General features: G+C 52.6%; 1 protein-coding gene across 1 annotated transcript in view; it reads left to right on the top strand.

The window, feature by feature from the left end:
- The window catches only part of CRISPLD2 (cysteine rich secretory protein LCCL domain containing 2), a 67,524-nt gene that overhangs the window by 43,703 nt on the left and 4,286 nt on the right, over positions 1-19,535 (top strand). Inside the window, exons 12-14 of the mRNA XM_080643954.1 lie at positions 1,086-1,158; positions 5,020-5,095; positions 11,784-11,917. Coding sequence (XP_080500080.1) covers positions 1,086-1,158; positions 5,020-5,095; positions 11,784-11,917 — 283 coding nt within the window. The remainder of the gene's footprint in view (positions 1-1,085; positions 1,159-5,019; positions 5,096-11,783; positions 11,918-19,535) is intronic.

Here is a 19,535-nt window from a genome sequence, read left to right on the forward strand (position 1 = left end):
CCTGAGGAGGCTGATTTTCTAATTCCTAAATATAACTGAACTTGGCATTGGCCCTAGAGAGCTAAATCAGAAGCACAGGCTTGGCATTCTGGCTGAACGTCACAGAAATACCAACACCTGGGTCTAGAGTAGCTAATAGGTTGCATAGGGAGTGTCAGTTTCTATTGATTGATAGTGGCTACCTGGTCCGAGAGCATTGTGTTGAGATGGATGCTGGGGTCTCATTCTGGGCTCAGCAGAAAACAGAACTTGATAGATCAGTAATGTCTGCCATGGACAAGAGCGGGAAATGTGGGGTATGTTCATTTGGTTGGGTGGGATGCATCCATGGGAGAGCATGCTTTTTAGTCACGACCTCCTTCAGACCAAATCCTGCCTGTGGCTGTTTATGGAAATAAAGTTTTATTGGCACACAGCCATGCCCATTCATTTATGCATCGTCTATGTGGTTTCTTTGCAGCATAGATCATAGGGCCCACCAAGCTGGAAATATTTACTCTCTGGTCTTTTAAGCAAGAGCTTACCCAGCTCTGGACTAGATGGGGACATGCTGTCAGACACAGCAGGTGGTCAGTATTAGAACCACTTTCTTACAGCTGTTGTTTAAACATGTGACTTTGCAGAAAAGAGTCACTGGCCTCCTTTGAAACAGCTCTAGGCCGGGAATTGGAAACCTGGGTTCTCAGCCATGTCCTGCGAGGTCTCAGCTTTTCTGAGCCTCAGTTTCCTCTTATAATTACAATAATACCTGCCATGGGGGTCCAACATGATGAAGTAGGGGCAAGGTTTCAAAATCGAAAAGCACTCTGCAAACGAGACGTATAGTAGATCCACGGAGAAACTATTGCGGGCGGTAGCATCCCTGACCAGTAAACACATTCAGGCATGCATTTGTCTCATCCCTTGAGTGGTCTTGGGTGGAGTGCCAGGAGCACTGGGGCTTGACACCTGTTCTCACCCAGCTCTATCGGAGGGCTCAGTGAACCCCTAGGACCCAGGTGTCCAGCAGTCCCTTTCAAAGGCGGGTAACCCGAGGCCCAGGCTTGCTCGTGACCTGACCCGCTCCTGTTGGCTCCTGTTCACAGTGCAAGACGCGGACTGCTACACCACCGTGGCTCAGCTCTGTCCATTTGAGAAGCCGGGGACCCACTGCCCAAGGTGAGTCCCGCTGGCCTCTGGTTTGGCAAACACGGGGCCTGAGAGAAGGTGCCGCGCTGGGTTGGAGGTCATCTCCTGGCAGCAAAGGGCAGTGGCCATTGGATGTGGCCCTTGAATGCATGTGCCCAGGAAAGCAGTCCATTTGTGTTCAAAGCCAAGGGCCCGCTCAACCTTCCCTGGGACAGCTGGTTCTCAACCCTGGTTGCACATTGGAATAGTCTGAGGGGCACCCTGCCCGGGGACCCTACCCTGACCACTGAGAGCTGGATCTCCGGGCGTGGCCCGCCGGGGACCAGCCTCGTTAGACGCTACTGGCTGAGCTGAGTGGGCAGCTGGTCCCAGACTCAGTTCTGGGAACTTAGCTGAGAAAGGGCTCTGTCCACCTGCTGCTCCTCCCCTCACTGGTCGGAGTGCTTACACATGCAGAAACGACTTCATCTGCCACATGGCTCCCCCCAAGCCCCTCTGGCAGACCTGGAGATTTGTCACTGTGACCTCTTAGATCAGTCTAGAACCCTGCAGGCTGCGTGCTGCTGGTCCCATTTCACTCAGCTCGTTGATTCTTCTGCCGGAGTCTCAATTTAGAAGCAGCTTATGAAAACCCAGTTTTGGGCGTATAATTTGCATACAATAAAACTCACCCATTATAAGTTTACAACTCGACGTGTTTTGATAAATGCACAGTCGTGCAGCCATGGCCACCATCAAGACAGAAAGTTCCCTGTGGTCAGGCCCTCCCCACCCTCTCTCCTTCCCCACATCCCCACAAATCACCATCTACTTTCTGTCCCTGATTTTGCCTTTTGTGGGATTTCATATAAGTGGAGCACCACAGCATGCAGACCTTGTGTCAGGCCCCCTCTCTCTGCGTGCTCCCGAGAGCCATTCGTGTTGTTGAGCGTGTCCGGTTTATTCCTTCATGTCGACGATGATGCTCCATTCTGCGGATGTGCCACAGTGTGTTTAAGGACTAGGTTTACACGCATCTTCCAAACCTAAATTGGCTGATTTTGGAGGAGGATGCATCATAACATAAAATAAAGAGTGTCCTCCTAGCATTTGTGTCTGAAGTGCCCACGAGGTCCTCTCAGACGCTGGTGATGTAGCATCCGGTGAACGCTTATCCTGGGCCTGGAACTTGTGGTTCTCCCAGGGAAAGACTGCCCTTAAAACTGATAGGTGGAAACCCCTGAGGTGTGAGCAGAGTCCAGCCCACGGAGGGAGCGGGCGAGGGACAGGAGGCTGGAGACTGGACTGGGGGCCCTGACTCCTCCCCTTTGCTACTCGCCTTCCTCTGGAGGCTCTCCCACCACCACCACCACCACCATAACCACCATCACCATAACCACCACCACCACCACCACCACCATCACCACCACCACCATAATCACCATAACCACCGCCGCCACCACCACCACCACCACCACCACCATCACCACCACCACCACCATCACCACCATCACCATAACCACCACCACCACCACCACCATCACCACCACCATAACCACCACCACCACCACCATAACCACCACCACCACCATCACCACCATCACCACCACCATCACCACCATCACCATCATCACCACCACCACCACCACCACCACCACCATCACCACCACCACCATCACCACCATCACCATCACCACCACCACCACCATAACCACCACCACCACCACCATCACCACCACCACCACCACCACCACCACCACCACCATCACCACCATCACCACCACCACCATAACCATCACCATAACCACCACCACTATCACCATAACCACCACCACCACCACCACCATCACCACCATCACCATCACCACCATCACCATCACCACCACCACCATCACCACCATCACCACCACCACCGTCACCACCACCACCAAAATCACCATCATCACCACCACCACCACCACCACCATAACCACCACCATCACCACCATCACCACCACCATCACCATAACCACCACCATCACCACCACCACCACCATCACCATCACCATCACCACCACCATCACCACCACCACCACCACCACCACCACCACCATAACCACCACCATCACCACCATCACCACCACCATCACCATAACCACCACCACCACCACCACCACCACCATCACCATCACCATCACCACCACCATCACCACCACCAGCACCATCACCACCACCACCATAACCACCACCACCATAACCATCACCACCACTACCACCACTACTACCACCACCATCACCACCATCACCACCATCACCATCACCACCACCACCATCACCACCATCACCACCATCACCGTCACCACCACCACCATAATCACCATCATCACCACCACCACCACCACCACCACCACCATAACCACCACCATCACCACCATCACCATAACCACCATCACCACCATCACCATCACCAACACCATCACCACCACCATCACCACCACCATCACCACCACCACCATAACCACCACCATCACCACCACCACCACCACCACCATCACCACCACCACCACCACCACCATCACCACCATCACCACCACCATCACCATAAACACCACCATCATCACCACCACCACCACCACCATCACCACCATCACCACCATCACCACCATTCTGACTCTCACCCCACCAAATGATCAAGTGGAGATAACAACCTCTTAGTAGATTTCCCCAAATATTAAAGAGAAGCTGAAGGAAATTATCTCAACCAAATAGAACACAAAAAGAAAAACTTGGCATAGTACAAGTATGCAAAACGTGGGCTTTGACCTGCCATTCCAGAAGATCTAGGAAAGAACGTTCTTACCTAAATTCTGGTTTCTTTTTCTAAATCCCTCACACACACACCCTCTTTCTCTCTGCCACCCCTGCGCCCTCCCGTGCCATCGCAGGTCCTCACTCCTGCCTGGCTGCTTTCCCTCCCTCGATCCTGCTATCCTGGGCCAGGTGGCTTCCGGGCCACATTTGAATTTCTCCTCCCTGGGCCCCGCTGAGGTGCACTGTTCCAGATCCAGACAAAGGCCTTTTCTTAAGTGAAGTTCCTGCCTTTTGCTGGGCCCACCCATCTCCAGTTCCAGGCAGCTCCTCATCCCCTGTGCTGAGGGCAGGGATGTGGTGGCTGACATAGTGATGACCTAACGCCTTTCCGCCTCAGGTTATCGGGGCCCCCTCCCTGGAATAGTCTGTGACTCACTGAGGTGAGGGTCCTCCACCCTTTCCTCCCCCACACAGGGAAGTGACCTTTAAAAAGTCTATTGATTATAATCTCCATAATGTGCCCACAGTATGAACTGGCCAACACCCAAGAATGGGCGGGACCACCTTTTATAGTCCCACATTCACCTCCCTGAGATATTTATTCCCTCTCACCTTGTTGTTTGTGAGTGTCTTTTTGTATGGGGTTTTTAAATTCTGAATGAACCATTTAGGAAGAGGAAACATATCTTTACCACTGCCAGAGGGGGAGGAGTATATATTTTTCTTTTTCTTCTTTTTAATCCTCATCTGAGGATATGTTTATTGATTTGAGAGAGAGAGAGAGAGAGAGAGAGATAGAGAGAGAGAGAGAGAGACATCGATGTGAGAGAGAAACATCAATTGGTTGCCTCCTGTACACACCCCAAAACCTAGGTATGTGTCCTGACCAGGGGTTGAACCCACAACCTTTTGGTATCTAGGATGATGCTCCAATCAATGGACCCACCCGGCCAGGGCTTTTGGTTTTTTTTGGTTTTGTTTTTTTAAGAATAAACAGTATGATAGTTTCCTTCCATCTAAGACCTTACATCTTGAAATTCAAAGAAAGAGGGCCAGCGGCTTCCCAAGAAGTTTTGTTTCCCGCTGACCATGACCATCACACAAACGCTTCTTGTTTTCCAGAGTCCGTTGTCCGGCGTACTGCAAAGACGAGCCATCCTACTGGGCTCCTGTGTTTGGCACCAACATCTATGCAGACGTGAGTATGCTGGCATTCAGTGACCACCTCTCAAAGCTTATTAAACCCTCAGAAACCACATTCCAAGGTCTGGATACCAGAAACCCGAGATCTCATTCCTGGGCCTCCCGCTAAATTTAGACCAGTCATTTCTGCAACCATTGCCCTGGTTTCCCACTTACAGGGCTATTTGTACGGCTACCTCTGGACGCATCTGAGTACAGATGCAGGGGTGTCTCATCATACACACACGTTTTCAAAGTTTGGTAAACTGAATCCTGCCTTCCCCATGGATACGCATCTTTAACCCAAAAGCTTTCATGTGTCACATACTTCACTTCCCAGGTACTTAGTGACCTTTCCGGCTCTCCTGATGCATTTCCAGACACTGGTGCACTCTGCTCACCGGGCTGGGTATACCCGGAGCTTTGAGCACACAGAGGAAAATACAAATTACACGAATTTTCTTCTCGTTAATAACCGCTGATTATACTGGAGCCTGTTCTTCCATATTTCCCTCCTGACGTTAGCAAGGAAGCTTCAGCCTGATTTTCCTTAAGTAAATCCTCCAGCTGCCCAGGGTTTAGGGACATGGTGACCCGGCAGATGTGAGTATGGCCGCGGCTCTGCCCAGCAGTCTGCGTGGTCTTGCCAAGTCATCTACCTCACTGTTAAACGAGCCAGCTCGGGCTTTCTAGCCCAGGGAATCTTCCAGATCTGGATTTCCGTGATTAGATTAGCACCACTCATCCCCAGCCAGCATTTTCACCCCACTGTTTCTCATCTTCATTTTTGTGGTTCTCGCTCACACACCATCGCCGTCTTTGCCTTCATTTGTTCTGGATCCCTGTGGGTGTGAGGACACTGAGTTCTACGAGGTCAGAGCAGCCTAATGGCCAGCGCTTTCCTCCTTTTTTCTTTCCTCTTTAAGTGAGTCATTGTTTTTCCTCAAAAACTGCTTGGCCAACATTGAGTTCTGAAAGTTTAAAAAAGGAGTAAAATTACACACACACACATACACACATACACATATACACACACACATTATTATATTAAATGTCTGAACCAAAGTCTGCTATTAAGAGACAGAGACTTTGATTTTTAAATGATTTAAAGTGATTCCAGCGAAATACAAAGAAGCAAACAATTACAGTAGGAGCGGCAATATTTCTATCCTGTAAAATAGGATTGAAGGTTAAGCATACTGAATGGGACAAACGATTCATTATGCAATGACACAGAAAGTATATCTCTGGAAATATGAACAGTCTACATGCACCAAACAAGATAGCAGCTAAACGTCTAAAAAGGAAGCCCTTCCCAAAGGGTAAGAAATGCAAGAACTTGATACAAGTTGAGTAACAACAGAAAGCTGCCGTTCCCTGTGTTGTAGGGTCTTTAGAAACACCACCTCCAGGTTTTGTCACCCCCACCTGACAGAAAAGGAAAGTGAGGCTCAGAATAACCTGTCCCATAACCTGCCCCAAATCACACAAGCTGGTACATGGCGAAGTGGGATGCCACGAGGTGTGTCTTGCCTCAGGCTCTCTTCATTCCATCCTGTTGCGCCCATAGGTACACTGATGTTACAGGCATGTGGGTGAAGCCTGTGTGGAGGCTTGAACTCATTCTTCAGAGTTTTGCGAAGTGGGAAACACAGAGCTCGTTGACAGAGCTTGGCACCCGACAAGTGTTCAATTAACGTTTGTTGAAGAATGAAATAAACGAAGATACTCCGTGGTCAGTACTTAAGCAGCTCTTCAGAAAGCAAGAGAAGGAAGGAGGAAAGGGAGAAAGAACAAGCGAGGAGGAGGCAGGGCGGGAAGGGGGAGGAGGGAAGGAAGAACGCTACCTCGGTCCAGAGGTTCTTTTCTGGCCTTGGTTTCTAGGTCACTCTGTATTCTGGGAAATGGTGATGTCTTTTGGAAAATGTCTGTTTAGCTAAGAGATTTATTTTGGGAGCGTTGTCTCCAGATCTTCGAAGGGCCTCACAGTGCTGCAGTCCCTGCCTGCTCACCCAGTGTACTTGGCAGACCCCTCGCTTTGTGGTGAGCTGCAGGCAGGAGAAGCATCAGGGTGTAGCCCAAGCACAAAGTCTGGGTCAGAAGACAAGAGTTCAAGCCCCACCTGTGGCATTTACTAGTTGGGGGATGGTGGGCAAGCCCTGCCTCCCTCCCCGCTCCCCACTGAACCTCAGTGTTCTTATCTGTCCTCCCTGTCTCCGTGGTGGTTGGGTTAGTTCTTATGCATCAGAATCCCCGGAGGGCTGTTCACACAGACTTCCGGGCCCCGCCCCAGCATTTCTGACTCAGTGGGTCTGGGGAAGAGCCAGAGTCCCCAGTGATGCTCACACACTGGTCCGGGACTGCACTTAGAGGACCACCGGGTTAGAGGTGACCGTCCCTTGAGAATTTTCAATAATAGTGAGTGTGACAGTGATGATTAGGGTGGTGATCTTTGTCTGGTTACCAAACATCTACTGAGCACTTACTGGCCCCTGAGCACAGGGTGCAGCTTGCTGGCTCTGCTGTTTGTCACTTAACCTCCCCGAGCCCCAGTCTGCCCGACTGTCAAGAGGGACTGCTGATAACACCTACGTTGCAGGGAGTCGGGAGCTGACTGCATCAGTGCATGTGAAACGCTTGGGACAGGGCCTGCCTTGGTGATGCTCAAAACTGTAGCTGATCCCCCCTTTACATTAGAAAATAGAGACTCTGGGGCTTAACGTGGTCACCCAGGCCACGCGGGCAATGTGGGAGTGGCTCCCAGCCTCGCGGAGACAGATCCTGCTGAGGACAGTGGTCAATAAACATTCAGATCTTTGTATTACTGGGGCCCTGCGAGGAGAAAAGGGACAACATGTACCTTTACGGAAGCTCGGTGAGAGGAGAGGTGTGGGAGAAAGGAGGGAGAAAAGGGAAGAAAATGTTTGCCTGGCCTCGGGGATGAAGATGTGTGTGCAGATAAGGGACGAACACGGGGCCTGTCGCGTGAGAAAGAGCCGCCGTGGGGGTGAGGTTGGCGTAGGCCTGGCCATGGCTTCGTGTTGCCTCTGGCATCCGGAAGTCCTCGGAGCGGAGGAAAGACCCGTCTCAGAGGGCACACACTGGAGGGCACCGCCTCTTGGCAACAGTTAGTCACGAGTCCGGCTCCCCAGGCAGGGCCTGCAGGAGGGCCGATGCGGGGCAGCAGAGGTGCTGGCCCCCCTGGAAACAGCCCCGGGCTCCCCTTCTGGTAACCCGGGTAGCAGGGTGAGCAGTACCGGGAGAGAAAGGGAAACATGCCAGTTCGCTGCCAGTGAGAGCAGTAAGGGCGCTGTGCTCACTGACCAAGCTCGCCCGCCGCACGAACGTAGAGGCGTCCGAACATGCCCATTTCTGTCCAGTCTCCCTGCCGCCCGGAGATGGCTGTCAAGGGGTTGCTTCTTCAGCTTCGAGGGCGCAGACGCAGTTGAGAACTGGAAAGGTGTGGATCCTTGCTCTGGGGGTGGTGACAGGATGCCTGGGACTGAGGGGCTTCCTGTGCTCAGCGCTGGCCCCCGGGAGGTTCTTGCTGGCCCTGCAGGCACCCAGGGCTCTGCCGGCACCTCCAGGGCCCCACAGACCCCCTGCAGGCCACTTCGGGCGAAGGAACCTGCCCTCGTCCGTTTATTTATTGAAGAAGATGAGATGTGTAGGGGCAGGACTTAAGAAACTGGCCTTCGGTTAAACCAGGGAAACTAGTCACGGGAAGCAAGAAGTCCAGTTCTCCAGCATTTAGTATGAATGTGCGTGGGCTCTGGGCTGTCCACCCTTTCTTTTAATCCTCACCCGAGGATATACTTCAGCCTTGGGCAAACTACGGCCCGTGGGCCGGATCCGGCTGTTCTATCCGGTTCTCTTGCTCTCCCCTCCGCTCCTTTACTTTGAATTTATATTAGTTCACACAAACACTCCATCCATGCTTTTGTTCCGGCCCTCTGGCCCAGTTTAAGAACCCATTGTGGCCCTCGAATCAAAAAGTTTGCCCACCCCTAGTTCCATTGATTCTTAGAGAGAATGGAAGGGAGGGAGGAGAGGAGAGAGGGAGAGGGGGAGCGAGAGATCAATTGGTTGCCTCCCACATGCACTGTGACCCAGACTGGGGATTGAGCCTGCAACCGAGGTACGTGCCGTTGACCAGGAATCAAACCCGTGACCCTTTAGTCCGCAGGCCGGCGCTTTAGCCACTGAGCAACCGGCCAGGGCACGCTCCACCTTTTTAACAGCAAGCTAACTTCCCAGGGGACCGGCAGCAACGGGTCTTCCGTAGGAAGCCTTTTTCTTCTTGTGCAAAACCAGCAACTTCTCCGGAATGACCTGGTTTTTCGAAGGGTGAGGCAGTGGCTGAAGGGCAGATGGGAAGGGCAGATCCCTTGAGAGGGCATGATGCAGTTTTTGAACGGCTGCGGGTTCTGAGCAGTAATAAGCTCAGTGAGATTTCAGTTCTCAGAGAATTCCTCCATCCTCTCACGTCTGGTGTTGGGAACCTGCTGGGTGGGTTGCTTGTCCCATTCAGAGAGCAGTTCAGGGTGCATCTTCCACACACAGACGGGCCAGGGACAATGGTAAGGACAGGGGACAAAGGAATGTGGCGGGCCGTGCCAGGGGCAGAGCCTGGGACCACGCTTAGGGGGGCGCTGCTTAGCTCTGGAAGGAACGTGTTCTCTAGGCTTGGGTGTGGCGTTCTCTCTGTCTGTCTTTCTATCCCTCTCCCCCTCTCTTCCCTTTTCTTTCTCTTATTGTGGTAAACGATACAACACGTGAAATTTCCCTCTTAGCCAGGTGTAAGTGTACGGTTGGTAGTGTTGACTGTGTTCACATTGTCGGGTACTAGAGCTCCAGTTTTTCATCTTGCAAATCTGAAACTTCGTCCATCGCACAGCACCTCCCTTCCCCTCCCCGTCCCCCGCCCACAACCTTTCCGTGGCTGTGAAGTTGACTCCTTTTGGTACCCCCTGCACGTGGAATGTATTTGTCTTCTTCCCTCTCTTGCTCTCTCCATGAAGGAGGTGCTGGCTGGTTAACCAGTGGTTGGGACCTCAGTCGCCCCACAGTGATTACTGGGTCCCCCATACTGTGCAGCGGCATGGCATGAAGCCACCCCAAAGCCCAGACCCGCCCTCCTGCTGTGTGAGCCTGCGTGGCATGTTTAAGTTTTCCCACTCAGGACGTGGTTGGCAGGGGCCTGTGTCCCCCCACAGGATGGCATAAAGCCAGCTAACCTGGCCCCGTCTGCCCTGTCCACCCTCGCCCCACACGGAGCCCACAGGCCACAGGCCGAGCCCCTGTGGTGGCCACAGGTCACTGGGCTGTGAGGGAGGGCAGGCCTTGGGGTCAGTCCTGCCCAGTGGTGTCGGGCCTGACTTTATCTTTAAGTTGGCAACTTGCCGAGCTAGGCTGAGCAGCTGACTCCATCAGCCTGGTTGAGTGGATCATTAGATGCCACTGGGGCCATTCTCCGGGTGACTCTGTTTTCTACCAACAAGTATCCCCCTCTTTCCAAAAGTCACTCATGTTTACCATACTGAGTCTTGAGCTTCATCCCAGAGCAACTGAATTGGTGGGGTTGGGTGGGGGAGGGGTCCAGGCATTGTCATCAGGAAAAGATGCTCTGAGTTGCTGTGAAGATTGGGACCCGCTGCCACGGCTGGTGTGGGGTTTTAGCACAGGCCAGCTGAGAGGATCATAGAAGAGGCATGAGGGTGCTACCTGCCAGGTGCTTAGCCTGGGGTGTGCATCAGAACCACCAGCCCTTGTCCGGGGAGATTCTGCATCCGTAGGTCAGGGTGAGGCCCAGCAGCCTGCATCTTTAGCAAACGCCAGCCACCCCTGAACGAATTTGAGAAATGTTGATTCATTACTCTCAGACAACCCAACACACTTTTCTATTGGATAAGTTAAGGCCCTAATGAACGTTTTACTCGAGGGTTTTATTACCCAGGAATTGGACAACGTGATGACTGTGGAAAACAGCACACCCTGCCCCTGCTTAAAAGCCAGCAGCTCCCCTGGCTCCTAGAATAAATCCAGACTCGCGCTGTGGTCCTCACAGCCCCACGTGGCTGGCCCCTGCTCACCTCTCCACCCTCTCCTGCCACATTCTGCCTGACTCAGCAACCCAGTCCTCTTTCTGATCCTTGGACAGGGCCCCAGGGCCTTTCCACAAGCTGCTTCCTCTGCCTGGGATGCTCTGCTGCCCAGAGATGTTCCCATGGCTGTGGCTGGCTCCTTTTTGTTACTCAGTTCTAAGTGCAAATGGCCCATCAAGAACAGTCTTCCCTGATTAACTGGCCTAAAAATGCCCCCTCCACTTAGTCATTTTATCTCACGATCTGGTTTTATTTGTTCATAGCCCGAGTTACTTGTTTTTGTATTTGTTTACTTGTCTCCCTTCACTCTGTGAAGGCAAGGTCTTCGTTTTGTTCCCTGTGGAATCCCCCTGCATCTAGGACAGTGTCCAGCATATAGTGGGTGCTCAGAACATCTTTGTTGAACAAATGAATGAATGAACGAATGAATGAATGATGGCAGGTCTCTCTGGAGAGACCACTGAGGAATCAAGGTAGTGATGGTCCTTTCCTCAAGGTTGACATGGCCACCAAGCGGGAGGCTGACCCCCAGCAGGAGGCTGACCTTTATCCAGGAGCCTGACCCCTTGACATTGACCTCAGCTCTTCCTGTGCTTTCAGACTTCGAGCATCTGTAAGACGGCCGTGCACGCGGGAGTCATCAGGAACGACAGCGGGGGCTACGTGGACGTGATGCCCGTCGATAAAAAGAAGACGTACGTGGGCTCGCTCAAAAACGGGGTCCAGTCTGAAAGGTAGGACTGCGCTCCTCAACTCTCCACACCCAAAGCCGGCAGGGGTGCCCGGCAGAGGGCCCAGGACGGTGCCCGTTAAGATGAAACTTGGACAGCCTTGTGTTAGTTCTTACCAGAACACCCAGGAGAAACCTGTACTTTTCTCTTCCTTTTTCTTTTCAAAGTAAGAGCTTGTCTCTTTCCATTACCAATGCATGAATTTTTAGAAAATTTAGAAACATCAGAGGAGTCCGTAGGAAAACAGCCATCCGTCACCCATCACCTGGGGGAGTTGCTGTTAGATTTTTGGTGCCCATCCCTGTGGTCCCTTCTCTATGTGTGCATGTGTGCCTGTCTCCCCCACCCCCACAAACAGTGAGCTCAAATTATAGTTACACTAGAGGCCTGGTGCATGAAATTTGTGCACTGGGGGGGGGGGGGGTCCCTCAGCCCAGCCCGCACCCTCTCGCATTCCGGGACCCCTCAGGGGATATCTGCCTGCCAGCTTAGGCCTGATCCCTGAGAAGCTGGGCTAGCTGCTCCTTAGCGCTGCCTCAGAGGCGGGAGAGGCTCCCACCACCGCCGCCACACTCGCCAGCTATATGCCCGGCTTCTGGCTGAGTGGCATTCCCCTTGTGGGAGCACACTGACCACCAGGGGTCAGCTCCTGCATTGAGCATCTGCCCCCTGGTGGTCAGTGGGCGTCATAGTGACCGGTTGTTCTCGTCATTCCACCATAATGATCGCTGGGCTTTTATATATATAGATAGTGGTTAGATATGGCTCCATAATAATGTACTTACATATCCTATCTAATAAAGAGGGAATATGCTAATTGACTTCCATGCCCTCACAAGATGGCGGCACCCACAGCTACAAGATGGTGGCACCCGGTCCCCTCAACCCCGCCTCATCCAGCCTCAGTCCCCCAGTCCCCTCAGCCCCACTTCATCCAGCTGGAGTCCCCTAGTCCCCTCAGCCCCACAGGGGAAGGCAGTTGGGGGTGATTGGGCCGGCAGGGGAGGGCAGTTGGAGGCGATCAAGCCAGCAGGGGAGGGCAGTTGGGAATGATCATGTTGGCAGGGGAGCAGTTAGATGTCAATCAGGCCAGCAGGGGAGCAGTAGGGGGCTATCAGGCAGGCAGGCAGGCGAGTGGTTAGGAGCCAGCAGTCCCAGATTGTGAGAGAAATGTCCGAGGGGTCCCAGATTGGAGAGGGTGCAGGCTGGGCTGAGGGACACCCCCCATGCATGAATTTTGTGCACCGGGCCTCTAGTTGTTACATAAATGAGAGTGGAGAGTGTGGAGGCTCTTCTTCTTACCAGCTTTGTGACCTTGAACAGCCGCCTGATTTCTTTGAGCCTTGGTTTTCTCACCTGTGATATGGGGATAACAATAGTCTCTACCTCACAGGGTGGTGGGGGGGATTCGCTGAGATGATGCCCAGCTCTTTTTACAAGCACACCAGTCATACTGGGGCAGGACCTGCCGCAATGACCTCACTTTAATTTAAGTACATCTTTAGAGGCTCTATCTCCAAGTACAGTCCTGAGGGTGCTGGGGTCGGGGCTTCAGTATGTGAACTGGGGACGGGGCTCAATTCAGCCCATAACACAGGGGAATGCTGAAGACTTTGCATTTGAGGGCCCTCTTTAGAAAAGGTATATAAAATCAAGAACACAAGATGTGCTAAGGCCCCTTGGACCTTAAGGTCTCATGGCTCCATCCTCCTGTCCCCCCCTCCCATCCTCCCAGAGCGTGCTGAACCTCCGGGCAGTGCTGTGTGTGAAGACCTTTGCGGAATCCCGTGACGGGAATCGCACACGCTGCTTCCCAGGGGCCCCTGCACAGTCACTGCCCTCAGCCCCGGAAGCTACAGCTAACTGCTCATGCAATTTCTCCCTCAGCATTTGCAACCTTTGTTTGGGAAAAGCTTAATGAAGGGAAATTCCATTGATTTAACGGGAGGGAAATGAAGCCGCTGATGAGGTGGAATTTCCTGGCCAGGCTGGGAAGAAATCCCAGGACACCAATCTATCGAGCTCTTTAAGAGAAACCGGTATGGTGGGTCGGCCTTTGTTCTCTGCCTGTACTATCCCGAGGACATCACAGCAGCTCCCAGGGCTGCAAAATGGCTTATTGTGTGGCCTCCAAAAGGTGGGTGTCTGGGGAGGGCAGGGGACCAAGACGGGGTCCCAGAATGGGCTTCTTGTTCACTGTTACGCTCCCCTCCCCAGGGAGGCCCGTCATTCATTCTCTCTCCCCAGGGACCCACCTGAATTGCCACTGTTATTATGAGCATTGGCCAGGCAGCCTTGCCCAGGCCCAATGTGGCTGAAGCCCGCTGCAGTGTTCAGAAGGTGTTAGTGACTTTCAGAAAGGGTTAGTGAGCTTCCATAGCGCCCCCATAGCGGGGACTCTGCTCCCCTTCTTCCCTGGACTCTTCCCTGCCCCACACCCGCATCCTACAGGCTGGAATCTGTGATGTTTGCACAGGTTCCTCCACTTTCTATGCCTCGGTTTGCTCACCTGTAGAGGGGGAAATGATAGTTCCTACCCCCTGAGTGGTGGTAAGGTTTGGGGAACTCATCGTGGGTTCCCCAGGCCAGCAGCGTCCCAGTCAACCAGGTGCTGGTTAGAAGAGCAGATCCTCAGGCCACCTCAGATCCGCTGGGTCAGAAACTCCAGGAGGGGCTCTGCTGGCTGTGACCCACCCTCCAGGGGTCCTGAGGCACACTGGAGGGCGACGACCACTACTGTAAGGGTGATGGAAGGGGACCGTGTCCCTGGCACACGTAGTCAACACTGTGCACGATTCTGACATGTTGCCATTAAGAGTCTTCATTTACTACATGCGATGTGCCAGGACCTGCGCTGGGTACATGGCACCCAGATGACAGGGTCCACCTGCATGTACGGAGGGAAGAGGCTAGGCCAGAGGGCACATGGCGTTTGGGACCCTGCTGCACTGTGTGTCCTTGGGTAGGCAGTCTCCCCCAGCCACGGTCCTGCCCCATCAAATGGTTGCCATGACGATGAATGTGACGGTACGTGCAAAGCGCTTACTGGTGGCTCATAGTAAGTGTCCGATGAAACTGGTGGCCCTTCTCCCCTATGGCATACCTTCTCAGGTCTGCTGCGAGCCTCAAGATGCTATGGCTCTTTTCACATGGTGCCAGTCAATTTGATCATAAGAAACAGCCTTAGATAGATTACCTTTCAGGACAAGGAAGAGGCTTGTTAAGGAATGCAATCTTTCCTCTTGCATCCATCCTTCCAATATGCCTTCACATCAGACGTCTTACGTGGGATGAGCCCTAGTGTCCAGGCACCAGGACCAGCAGGGAACCCAGCCTGCCCTCTGACCTCGTGGGACTTTAGTCGGGGGACAGAGGTGGAAATATTGTAGTAGCGGGACACTGGGTGGTTCTGTTATAGAAGGAGGTGTAGGGAGCTGACTGCGTCAAGCAGGACCACGACTTACCGTCCAGAGGTGCCTGCTTGGTGACGTGGCTGCAGCAGATGCGTGGACATCTCCAGTGTGGCCCTGCCCATCTTTCCCTGTTCAGATGGGACCTCAGCAACCCTCTGCACAGAGCCCAGGCTGAGAAATTTCCCCAGAGCCTGTTCCCCTTAGGGAATGTGGGGATCAATCTGGGGCCAGAGGGGGGCTCTGTCCCCAATGTCTGCTGGGACCCTGGAGTGGTCACAGTCAGTCTCAAGGAAGATGTGGGCCCTTAGCAAACTGGGTTCTAAATGTAGGGAATCCTTCAATCACTCGAACCAACAAAACTCCTGACCAGCGCGGCCAGCACGCGGCCAAAAGTTGGTTCTGCTTCAAAGTGGCATCGGTTTACGGGTGGGGAACGTCTGGCCCTCGGGCCATAGAAGGCCTGAGAAATCATTTAGTCTGGCCCTGCCAAGGCATTCGGGTGAGTTGGTTAAATGTTTGACCAAATATAGCAGGCTAATTTTTAAGTTGATAATTTTGTATGGCCTGAAAACGGTGTTAGAAATACCCATATGGCCCTTGGCAGAAAGAGGTTCCCCACCCCTGGTTTAGGCAATGACCTTTTCTAGAAAAGGATTTCCTGAAGGTTTTGAAAGGTGACGGTGCCGAATTGGGACAGCGTAAGGGGACAGGCACCTTCTCTCACACATGTGCCTGTGGAGGACAGCAGAGGAAGGAAAGGACGTCAGAAAGAGCTTTTGATGTTGGGACTGGGCTTTGTGCAAATATTCTGAGGAAAAAGCTGGACATCTGGGTGAATATTAGTTCAAGACGTTTTCTTAGACCAGGACCATTTTTAAAGACAGATTTCACAAGGAGATTGGGAAATACGCCAATGGTGACATGGACAGTTCCTCGACCCCTCCCAGGACAGGTCACCCTGCTCCCAGAACTGCCAGCTGTCCTCTCTCTTTAATCCAGTCTGTGTTGTGCACCAAATGGGGATCTTTTCACTGACAGGGGGAGTCTCTAGGACTCAGCCTTAACTCTGCAGCTCCTTGTGGACCTGCAGGCCCCGCCTCCGAGGGGCTCCCACTGCCATCTGGGTTAGCCAATGCCATCTTCAGGGATGGCCTGGCCACAGCCCGTCCATTTCGGATAATGGTTAGGAAGGGGTCCCATATCCTGAGCCCATATCCCCAGAGCCTGTTTCCCTTAGGGAATGTGGGGATCAATCTGGGGCCTTGGAGCAGATTGTGGCACCCCTCAGAGCCTCGGTTGCCTTCTGTAGTGGGAAGAACCTTAGAGATCCCATGGGGTGACTGCAGGAATGGATGGACAAGTGAGGTCTTAAAGGATGGAGGCAGCGTCTGTTGTGTAGTGAGTGTGTGCTGGGCAGAGCTGCTGGCTCGGAGGTGAGTGTTAGCACCTGGGGCAGGGTGATGGCCATCAGAAGGCTGGGAGTCATTAACCAGGTAGAGACCGGAGACACCACCTGAGGCTACAGACCTTTCCCAGAGCACCTTGTCACGGCTGGTCAGGTAGGTCAGAGGCTCCTCATGAACTGAGTCAACCAAAGGGAACTCCCCAGAAGCTTCCCAGGCCAACTCAGCTCTTGCAAATTCTGTGGGGAATTTTCGTGTTGGTTTCCTCCCCCTCTTCCCTTCCTTCCTTTCTTTTTCCTTCCTCTCTCTTTCCCCTCCTTCCTTCTTTTTAAAATAAGATTAGAGAAACTTCAAAAAATATAGTAACTAATTTTAAAGAAATTACTGTCACTGAAACTCCAACACCTAGGAGGGAGCCACTACACATCCTGGTATGCTTCTTCCCGTTTTTTTTTTTTTTTTTTTCTGATTACACACAAGCACCTTATTTTTAATTTTTTTATAAAATGGGACCATGCTGTCTGTCTCGTTCTGTTGATTCCTCAGTCAGCCACAGGCTGTGAGTGTCTTTCCATGTCAGGCTCAATGTGGCCACACCATTGTCTCAGTGGCTACACACTGTTCCCTTGTGTGGACAGACCATCATTTCTTGACCCGGTCAGTGGACATCATGTTGCTTCCTCTTTTCTTTTATTAAACAACACAGCAAAGAGCATCTTTGCACAACCCTTGTACTTTATTGACACTTTCTTTAGGTAACTTCCTTTTGGTAGAATAGCCACGGCCGCCACGTTGATCTCTTTATATAATGCACAGGATGTCTCTCTCTCTGCTGTTTAAACCCTGCCCCCAATGGCTCTCCATTGCAATGGAGAACAAAACCCCCTCCTTTTACCACGCAAGGTCACGCCTGCGGCCAGCCCTGCCCATTTCCACGCCCTCTCTTGGTGCGTTGCTCCTCCTCAGCACAGCACTTCCCTCACTAGCTTTCTCTCTGTTCCTCGAACATGCCAAGATCACTCTCACCTAGGGCTTTTGCTCCTGCTTTATATCCAACCCTGGACGCTCCCGGCTCCTATATAGTCCTGTGGCTGGATCCCCCTTGTCATTCGGACCTACACACAAAGGCCACCTCCCTGAGAAAGCATCCTTCTACCCCTGTGTCTCAGCCGCTTTCCTCCTCCCAGATCCGGTGTGATCCTGTTGTCCTGGGTTTTATTTTCCTTCCAGGACCTGCCTCTCTCTGAAACTATTGCCTACACATATTTAGCTGCTTATCTCTATTCCCCCGCCCCCACACCCAGACTGTAAATGATATGAAGGCAAGAACCCCATTAGTTTTGCTAACCCCATGTCCCCAACACCCAACCCAGTGCCTGGCACATAGTAGGCATTCAGTCAACATTGGTCAAACGACAGACAAATTGCTGGGGTCAGCAGTTTGTTGAGAACTAATTGAGGGATTTTTAAAACCCTTGATATGAAAATTGCTCAATACCTTTTATGAAAATTGCCAAGAAATGCTTTGTCAATTTACACTCCCTTCACATATGTATGGGAGTTACAAGCTAATCCAAAAATAGAATCAGAGGGCAAGATTTAGGAAACGAGGTTATCATATAATTTCTCAAATCACACTCATTTCAAACATGCACAACTGTCAGCTTACCGGGAGGGCCTGGCACTCAGCGAATATTTGAGGTGTGCACAGATGGACCCACTGAAGGTTTTGAGCAACCCAAAGTGGGGGGCTTCTCTGCCCGCGGCAGTGGTGGGCCACCCTGGCGTGGCCTCCCTGCCCTCCAGCAGCCAGCACAGCGTCTGATGTGCTAACGAACACACGTCAGTTCAGTGGGGCTGCTTGGTAGGTCCAGGCAAGATGTCCAGGTGCCTTGGGGTGCCTGTCTGGATGGTAGCCTGAATGTCCCCCTTGTCCCTGGGTTGTTTGGGGCCCCGGGAATGGGAGAACCCCCTGCCCCATCAGGAGTCAGAGGAGACCCAAACCCTGGTCATTTTCCCCAGTGTGGTTTGCCCACCATGTGGAAGAGCCAACTGCCTTGTAGCTCTGGGTGGTTCTCCCAGACCAGTGGTCGGCAAACTGCGGCTCGTGAGCCACATGCGGCTCTTTGGCCCCTTGAGTGTGGTGACTCTTCCACAAAATACCACCTGCGGGCACGCACGTACAGTGCGATTGAAACTTCGTGGCCCATGCGCAGAAGTCGGTTTTCGGCTCTCAAAAGAATTTTCAGTCATTGTACTGTTGATATTTGGCTCTGTTGACTAGTGAGTTTGCCGACCACTGTCCCAGACTATTCATTTGGGCGAAGAATGCAGGGAAATCTTGTAGCTGGAGGCCTGAGGAGGGCCTGGAATCTGAGCTCTCCAGAAACCAGCAGGGCAGCCGGGGGTAACCCAGCCCCTGTGTGGCCACTCTCCCTCTGAGTCGTCCGCTGGATGGCTGGCTCCCAGGCCACGGGGCCAAGCATCCTGCTCTTTCTGGGCCCTTGGCCTTCCCTCACAGCTCCAGCTCGCCAAGGGCTCCTATCGGATCCACATTTCAAAAGTTCAATCCCAGGGTAGCCAAAAGCCTGGACCTGCCATGGGGAAAGGGGAAAAAAGGAGGAGTTCCCAGCAGCCTGTTCCCCGAGGATCCCTGACCTTGCGAATAGCTCACGAGGGCGAGGCCAGCTCTCTAGTCCAGCAGTTTCCAATCTGGAGGGGACACTCTGAGGAAATCAGGCTTGGATCGGGCTGGGCTTTCATCTTACACTCAAACGCATTCATAATGAGCAAAATGCAAATTAA

Source organism: Plecotus auritus (assembly GCF_963455305.1).
Source record: "Plecotus auritus genome assembly, chromosome: 10".
NCBI classification, from domain to species: domain Eukaryota; kingdom Metazoa; phylum Chordata; class Mammalia; order Chiroptera; family Vespertilionidae; genus Plecotus; species Plecotus auritus.